This window comes from Spinacia oleracea, chromosome 2 (assembly GCF_020520425.1).
Source record: "Spinacia oleracea cultivar Varoflay chromosome 2, BTI_SOV_V1, whole genome shotgun sequence".
In the NCBI taxonomy this organism is placed as follows: Eukaryota; Viridiplantae; Streptophyta; class Magnoliopsida; order Caryophyllales; family Amaranthaceae; genus Spinacia; species Spinacia oleracea.
The window spans coordinates 56,424,761-56,434,359 of record NC_079488.1 but is presented as its reverse complement, the minus strand read 5'-3'; the positions used below and the strand labels follow the sequence as shown (position 1 = coordinate 56,434,359).

Here is a 9,599-nt window from a genome sequence, read left to right as displayed (position 1 = left end):
CACGACCTAAACACTACCAACGGAAAATGGAAGTTTCGTTGGATCTGGAAACTCAATTTAGCACCAAAGATCAAAATCTTTCTATGGCAAATTTGTCACTACAATATCCCAACTAAAGAAATTCTCTTCCATAGGAAGATTGTTCCGTCAAGCTGCTGCCCCAGATGCCAATTAGCCGGCGAATCTATTGACCACTTATTTCTTACTTGCGAGCACTCAAAAGAAGTTTGGTCTCATAGATTAACAAAAAACTGGATGGGTTTTTCCTTCCCAATGATAGACTTCTTCAAAACTTTAGAGTATCTCAGACGCAACCAGGTTGCTCTGCGGAAGTTTATCACCCTATGCTGGACAATCTGGAAGGAAAGTAACGCTTTGGTTTTTTCAAATACCAAAGTTTCCCCTTGTCGCTGCTACTACCGAGCCCTGCACACCTTTAAAGAATGGGAGCTCAGGCTCCGGATAGATAATCAACAACTTAAAGGTGCCCTTCCTTCCCCTTCCTCTCCTCCTACCACCCCGCAACCCATTCTTGTGAGGTGGTTTCCGCCCCCTCCGGGCGCCTTCAAACTCAATTTCGACGGCTCTCGTAAAGATTCGTCAGCAGCTGGCGGCATCATCATCAGAGACAGCTCAGGAAAAGCAATCATTGCAAAATCCTTCAATTTTGGTGACTCTCAAGTTTACATGGCAGAAGCCCTTGCTCTTCACAAGGGCCTTCAAGAGGCTATTAGCCACGGCATCAAAGATATTCACATTGAGGGTGACAATTTACTGGTTATCAACTCCCTGTCAGGAACCTGGAAGCCCCCCTGGAAACTCCAGAATATCATTCAAGATAGCAAGTTACTCCTGCAACACTTCAGCACCACGCATATCAAGCATATCTTCAGAGAGGCAAATAGAACAGCAGATTGGATAGCTAATGTTGGTCATCTTATCATAGAACCCATGTGTATCACCCTGAACTCCAGCCCCAAGTTAGATAATATTGTACAAACTGATAGCTTAGGTTTCACCCTTGTGTGAAGGGGAACCTAAGTCTCTTTTTCCTTACCATTATAAAAAAAAATAAAAAAATAAAAAGTTATCTAGATGGAAATTAGCTTTTCTAGGCCCGTTTCATGTTATCCAAACCACTACACGATCACGAGCTAGTTCAAGAAGATCCTAATTGACTCTAAGGAACTTAGGAAGCTTATGTTTGGTTCCTGGTTCCTAAGAGTCGGACATGGGCTTCAGAAGAAGGAATAGACGTCCACGGGGACAATCGAGCACGTGCCTAATGACTACCGGCATCATTTTATTTCATTCAATACCGGTATAAGTGACATAGTATTTACAACGGTCGTCGTAACCCCAATATTTGTATCAAATGATGTTTATTACAAAAGGCCAAATTTGCCCGTTAGAAATAACTTTTTTTCCGCTAGTGACACCAAAAAATAGATCTTGGCACACATAATTTTCCGTGTTTAAGCCACAATTTAATGTGTCAAAATTAGTTTCCGTTTCCTTACTATGCAACTTGATGGCAGGACACAATTCTACATGATGTCAACAAATTTCAAGTGATGATAACAGATAAGTTATGAAATGTGAAGTGGTTATAAGTTTACAACTTACAATTAGATGTCACTAGAAACCTGTTAAGCCATTGGGACACCAACATAAACTATCAATTGTCAATTGTCATTAGTACATTCTTCATTACTCCTCTTCACCAAAATGTAGATTACAACTCGATGACTGCGGTACTCGGGATGAAACTCCATTTGATCAACTTGACCAATTGAAAAATCTTTTATGGCAGACTCCAGGAAATATTCAAGGACTGCATCTGCAGAAATAAGGAAACTTTTAAAATGCTGCAGACAAACAGAAATCATCCTTAGTACGTGGGAAAGATTCTTACCATTGCGGAGTTCCCCGGATAAAATAGCTGTTGTGTGCCTACCACAAAGCTGTTGTAGTGTAGATAACAAATCCCCAACAGCTCCTTCACTGTAGATGACATCTGAACCTAGCACTAAAACAATTTTTCACATCAAAGAAAAAGATAATAATGAGCATATTTATTACTCGAATATGAAATAGATGTTCAAGACTTTAAGATGAAGAGTTTGAAATTGCATGCAATTAATTGATGGCAAGAGAAAATTATAAACATCGCTCAATCATGGAATTAACCAATAAAATTGCACAAATCACTTTGCACAGCTTGAGTCCAAAGCTAATATTAATACTCACTGGATACCAGAAAAAGGAAATTTTAAACCCTAGGACAACAAAAACCTAGACTCTAACTGCAATGAGATATTGCCACATGGAGAGTATACCAAATTATTACTGACAAAAGAAAGCATAAGCTGGTTAAGCCTTAGAGCCTGAACAACCTTATTCTACACCCTTGCTCATCTCCCTTAAACCAACATTAGAACTCTGAGTTTGTTAGTTTCGACAGCATTCACAAAAATAATACAGTAATGAGATACAGAGATCAAACCACAGTTCATCTTGTATAGTTGTACACTTGTACTTATTATGTCAATATTCAAAAGGGAAATTGCAAGGCTAGTATCAATAGCTTGGGCAAATGAGATAAACTTCCAAAAAAGTGAAAAAAAAAAACAACCTTTTCAGATAAGGAAGTTAGGAGTGCTAGTATTGATTCAGAGAAAAGAAAGATCACCAGATCCTAACACAGATGATTAAGGGAGAAGGTGAATCTTTTGCTGTTTCAATGTTTAAGTTGTCTGATATAAGATACTCACAACACTACCTTAAGCACTCAAAAGTCAAAACCCACTAGCTTTCTTGGTAAGATGGTATTGCGTAGAAAATCCTCATTTAGTCCTTCCTTTTTGAAGGACGCAGTACACCTTATGGCATATGAGCCTAGGAGCAAGCTTTTGTCTGTGGTCACCAAATGCCGGATGCAATCCTTAGTTCTATTTTTTATATAACATTCCATCACAAAGTATAATCTCTGCAGTTGGTAATCTCCCTTGGTTCTTTGTCTATTACACGTTGATTGATTGTTGACAATCTTAACAATAGAAATTTCGGTAACTTCAGATGAGCTATTTGTTAATGATGATTTCTGGGAACTAGCTTCGAACCTCACCCTGGGTTCGTTGTTGGCAACATCTTAAAACTGGGTTTTCAGTCTTACAGTTTCCTCCGTCACCTTCAGTATTCGGGTTGTGTTCCAGTCGTGCATAATTCAAAAATTCAGGTTGGGAACCAATCATCCAATTACTGAGATTTTCCATAGAGACTTGCAGTGAAAATCCCAAGCTTTTGCAGGCCTTTATATTTGAAAAAGATAAGACACTTCACCTGGCAAAAAAGTACTCGAATACGAGTTCCCTGTGCTGATTCAGAAGAGCTCTCATCCAAAGAAGAATCGGGCTGCTGTTATCAGACATGTCTATGTGATGGATGATGCTGAGAATGCAAAGCAGATTTGGAGAATTTCCAATGATAAGGAGACAGCATGGAAAAAAAATCATCAAACTGAAATATGCTGTTTCAGAGGTCTGTTGTGGTGGAGCAAGAACAATACATATAAGTGTTCCAAAATAGAGTTTGATACTTTGATTTCTATCCCTTAACATTAAATTTTGACAACACTTCAGAGTTCTATAAGAAGAAACAAGCTGAGGCAATCAAGCAGGTAAAAAGTAAATCTTCCAAAAGTAACAGAAGAAATGTCTCTTCATACAGCACTTATACATCTAAGAAAGTACAAACAAAGTCATAGAGTGCATAAAGTTTGATTTGCTAATGTGCTAGATGCTATCCTTATTACTTTTTGTTCTGTCCCTATTCTTTTCCACTCGTTTTTATTTTATTTTTTAAAGCTACTATAAACTTATTTTGAAGTGAATGGAAGCAGAGTTCTTATTTCTTGACTGGTAATCTTGAAAATAAAGTTAATGCATGTATATTAATATGGACAACCAAACAGCCACACAGCCAACTTAATAAAAGTACTGCAAAATTTTATCTGGTGTATCCAGAAGAAATTTAACTGGTGCATGATATTGATTATTGAGACATGTAAAGTAAAACAAGTAATCCCAGACCAAAAAAAAAAAAAATTAGCATGAAAACAGTGGCAGAGGCTCAAAATCTGTTACCATAATCTGGCAATGGATCAAGTATGTCAGGGTCGGGATCTTCTCCCCATATGAGTTCACTGACCATTCCCGAACCCAATATATCAATAGAATCTAAATTGGTGTCAACATTCTTTTTCAGAAGCCTCAGCCTATCGGGAAGATCTGTTAACGTGACCTGAGCACCAGAAAGAGCTGCAATGCAGCTTGAAAAACACTATTTATTAGTCTAAAGCCATTTCATTGAGTAAGTTGTAATCAATGAAATATTACAGATTTAAGTCAATGACTCACACTTATAACTACAATCTTTTGGATAATTCAATAACATAAACAACGTAATCATTCTGAAAATTGGATACTGCTGGACCAGACAAGATGATGTTTGAAACTTCGAACCACAATGTTTGTTCTTTACTTCATTTCAACTTGGATAGAAGCATAAAACCTTTTTTTAATAAGAATTTGAACCTGGCTAGTGGCGACTGGCGAGTAACTTGGAACATGCAACAACAACCAATCAGTTATTTTTCCAACTTTTCTTCTCTTTAATAAAGAACAGGAGCCTATAATCATATAAAAACATGAATTTAAATATAAAAGAGAAACTGTTAAGGTAAGCTGTTTTGTACCCGACTAATCCACAGCCAGAGCCCAGCTCAACAATTTTTTTTCCCTGAAGAAGAAGCCGCTCTGAGTCCACTGCATGCTCCAAAAATTTCCCTAAAACAATACCACTGTCCCACATAACTGATCCAGTCACTCCAGGTGTCATCTGAAATTATGATCGATCAATCAAAAAAAAAAAAAAAATTATTATGGCTTAAACGGGTTGAAGCAAGACTGCAAGAAAGGATCACAATCTACACCTACTTAGTTTAAAGCAAAGGAGTTATTATATAAAAACTTCAGAAACTCAAAGCTTTTTAAGTGGAGAATTCATCAAGGAGACAAAAGCAAACATATATGATATATCTAACTAAGGCTCCGTTTGTTTTAACAGAAAACGTTTTCTTTGGAAAATGAATTTCCATGGAAACCAATTTTCTAGGGAAAACACAATTCTAGAGGTGACAATGGTTCTGGCAGTAAGAAAAGAAATTTTTCTCCATAGTACATAAAATGGAGAAACGGTGATACATCCCCTCAAGAAGTAAAGCCCTCTTCCACTCATCCTTTTCACAGCACTCAACCCAACATGAAAGCATGTCATGTCAGTGCTTTCCTAGTAGCTACCAGCTATGTTAGACTCTTCATTTCACCTCAAGCGCCCATGTCGGATCATCGACACTCGGACAAGGGTAGGACACTTTGACATTTCATTTTGGGCCAAAATCATGAAAATATTTCACAAAATATCCGAGTAACATAGGATACAAGAATCTCGGAGGAGTAATACAAACAGCCCTTGAGGTATTATAATAAATGTCAGCAAGCACATTTTTGGTGTAACCTAGATTGTTTTGATATTTTAGAATTAAAACCCTGACTCTAGAATCACAAAATTGCCCTCCATTAACTTATTTCTTTAATCATGCACCTCAAAGTTCAATGTTTCCAAAAGAATATTGCTACTTATTTTACCAGAGTAACTGAAACACATCTCCCAGTAGAAGAAATCTAATGATTGTTAGAGTTAAGACTACCTTTTGTTTATCAATTCTCCTTCTTCAGCTAAAATAATAGATTGGAAACTATCTGACCAGTACAACTAAAAAATGGTTATAAGTTATAATATATATTCAAGAAAAATACTTTCGCGAGTACAAGGTTCCAACTTATCTTGAGATCAGTTGGAGTTAGATGGATACAATGTTACCCCTAAAATTACAGAGAGCTTGTCTCCGATTTATCATTACACCCTTCTTATTGGAAGGACCTGCTTAACAAAGCTAGAAAAGAAAGGAGAACGATACACATTTGATTTAGCTCATCATAATCCAAATTCCAACGCTGAAATTTTATTTAACATGACTCTTTCTGCTTTGTGTAAATGCCCAGTTTCTCGCCAATGGGAAATGCCTTACCAATACTCAAGGGTGTATGTAATGGGAGTACCTGAATTGGTCGTAACTCATAGGACATTCGGTTTATACTTAGTTGGAGTATTAGTACTCCCTAGGTGTTAAAAAAAATAATAAATCATTTTATACTATTTACAAACAGCATAATACACCCCCTCCATTCCATAAAGATGTTCCAGTATTCCAAATAAGGTTGTTCTATAAAGAAGTTCAAGTTTCTACTTTATTCCTTTTATGGCAATGAAAATACACTAGTTTACTCAAACTTACCCCACCACATGGATTACTTTATCTATTTAATATCACTCGTGTCTCTAAACAATTTGATATTCCTACCTAAAAAGTCAAAAGGAGGTCCACTTGCATTTGTTTAATAATATTCCTGGGTCTTTGTAGCTAAAGTAAACTGGAACACATTTATGGAATGCGGGGAGTATATTTTTCTATAGACAGTTTCAAATTCAGATTGAATCTCGTCACAAGTCCACCTAAATTGAGTGCTGAAACAGAACACCAGGATGCCCAAAGTATCATACAGGACATACTGGTGAAAGTTGCAAAATCCGTAGTGATGAAATAAGCGACTTTGAGGCTATTACTTCGTTAATGAGAGCTTTCCGTTAAAGTTTTGTCATTTTAAAACATCAGCAATATAAACTGAGGGTGTCATCTCTGCATTCACGACAAAGCATGTAAAATTGTAGATCGTAAAATAATTTCACGTGAGTATCAGGGATAGCTTATGTTAACATGAAAACATCCCTAAACACTTAGTACATGAAAAGATACAAGAACCAAATTTAAATAGGATGCCAACCTCCAAAAGCAATCCAAACAAGAATAAAATGCAGGTTATAGGCCATTAAAGTTTCGAACTTGTAAAAGTTCAATGTAAAAGTGCATCTCATTCCTGCTTCATACTTGAATCATGCCTTTTTTATTATAATCACAACCCCACTTGGCCACTTGCACTGATAATCACAAATGCACCCAGGGTCATACTTCAAACCCTAAGTAATACTCATCCAGCAGTGTTTAATCTGAATCTCAAGTTCTCAACTCGGGTTGTGCGGATAGAATAAAGAGAGAGAAGTTCATAAGAAGGTAGCTGCAGTTAAAGTATATGTATTTCTAGTGTCTGACCTCAAAAGAATGTATTTGCAATGTCTCAAGTAAGTAAAGAGTTCCAAGTTTCACAAGGGATTTAACAGTTATCTTCATCACATTCACTGATTTTTCTCAGAATCAGTTGTAGACTTGTAGTTGAAAGGAAGTTAGCTCAATCACACTCACCAAAGACAGTTGATGTTTCCAAATTCTTTAGAACATTATTTTCAACATGTATTCAGGCTTAAGCAAAGATAACAATTTAAAGTCCAATCAACAAGGACCAACCTTCAATAGCCTGATCAAATTAGTCATAATGCGTCCGCCATTCTGTAATCTTCATTTGTTTCTCTAAGTTTTCTTATGATTGAACTGTGATAACCCCACAGTTTCATTTTGCATTAACCTCACCCCCAAATATAGGGATATCTAACTTACTCAAAAGGGTATTAACTTCATCTTTGTATGACGCGGCTGAAGACCGACGTGAGAAGGTAACAGCTAGAATTCCGTATTTCTGATAGTCGAAGGGAATTTAGAAATAGTTCCTATTATATGGGACCTTTATCTCACTTTCATGGTGGAGTCAAACAACATGTGGGAAAAGAATACTTGTTGGGCAAGGTCAAAGCGAATAGATAAAATCAAGGAGCTAATCAACGTGCGGTCAAATGTAAAGGAGAATATTAAAGAAATGGCTAGGAAAATTAAGGAACCACTGACAAAATTATTCTCCCGCTATATTACAAATCTACAACAAAGGACAGCTATAAAAGGGGAAACAACTTCATCTCAAGAGGAAGACCACTTCTATGGTTAAACTCATACTACTTCTCCACCATTAGTCCTAAGAAACTACTTTTATCCAAGTAACTACATTATCCTGAGATATTATTGTCTCAATATCCCCTATATACCTACTGGCTACTGCTATACATTCATATTGCCCTAGAACTTCTTATAGTAAACATCTTTCTTTTAGCTTTACATCTAAATCAAACTGATAGAACTAAAAATACTGTTAGTCATATAGTCTCAAAAAAATAATATATTGTATTCCATATGCCACTAGCTTATTTCCAAAGACACAACCCAGATGAACTACCTAACTCCATTCTTATTTCACAACTCATCAAATTGTCATAAAAATACCAGTTATAAATCCTAGGCAAGCTAATATACAAATGATGGGTATTCTTCCTCCCATATAAATAATTCACTATCATTCCTCCCTCCTTTAAACATAATTATTATTCAACTAGCTCCAATCTCCAAATCATGGTCAATATTAACTCTGTTGCCACTTGCCAGTCACCTAGAACATCTTCGCAATGATTTTCTTGTCCATACTTCTCCCAATACATCATTAATCCGCTTATCTATTCCACTCTTGTCAAAACTTGCACTTGCCTTTTGCTTTCATACTAGCAATTGTTATATACACAAATTTACAAAGCGCTTCTATTGGCTTAGTTATAATTGGGAATAAACACTTGCCTCATCAATCATTTCTCAAAATAATCAGATGTGTTTATAAATTTAGAGAAATAAAGCTAATTCTATAAATTTAAGCTCTAATATATTTTCCCATTAAACGTTACTATATCAAACACAACTCTTAAACTGAAAACCCCCACATAATCCCATATAAATTTTCTATCAGTAGAGTCAAATAGAAGCACATTAACAACAAAAACACAATGAAATTTAGAACTAATAAACTAAAACTGATAAAAGAGAGGATTACCAGAGAAGAAGGAGATTGGAGAACGGAAATAGAATGGCCAAAAGCGTCGAGATGAAGAGAGAGAGAAGACTGTTTAACAAAAGCGTTTGGTTTGGAAAAGATGGGTTGTTGAAGACCCCATAAAAGCATGATTTCTTCAGATGGGTCTTCAACCAACTTCACAAATCCAGTATAACACCCTAATTTCACCCTCACCTCTTCTACTTCTACTTCTTCTACTTCTACTTCTCCTTCTACAGGTGTTTCCTTGCTGTTCATGGGCCTCATGGCGTTTCCGGGGACGGCGCAACCAGCTTGCTGCGTCTAACTCGATTTGTTTTCCTCTGCTTATTCAGTTATACTGTCATTTAGAGGTGGCAATCGGGCGGGTCGGGTTGGTTTAGGGTCGAGTCGTTTCAGCTTCGGATTCGGATATAAAATCTAGTTAACTCGGATCGAGTCGAGTGACTCGAGTTAGAGTAATTGTGTTGTATTGGGTTTCGGTTCCAATTGTCAGGATACTCGAGTTTTTAATTAATCGGATTCGATTTATTTTGGATTTTCGGTCATATAATTGTACTGACATTTAGAGATGGCAATCGGGCGGGTCGGGTTGGT

General features: G+C 36.6%; 1 protein-coding gene across 1 annotated transcript; it reads right to left on the bottom strand.

Annotated features, from left to right (window-relative positions):
• Positions 1-1,552: 1,552 nt before the first annotated feature.
• On the bottom strand, positions 1,553-9,332 carry LOC110794045 (uncharacterized). Its single transcript, XM_021998979.2, has 5 exons — positions 9,003-9,332; positions 4,757-4,899; positions 4,146-4,330; positions 1,916-2,029; positions 1,553-1,840 (listed from the first exon to the last, which is right to left on the bottom strand). The coding sequence occupies exons 1-5, from the start codon at positions 9,267-9,269 to the stop codon at positions 1,686-1,688; spliced, it is 864 nt and encodes a 287-aa protein (XP_021854671.1). The 5' UTR covers positions 9,270-9,332; the 3' UTR covers positions 1,553-1,685.
• Positions 9,333-9,599: the final 267 nt, after the last annotated feature.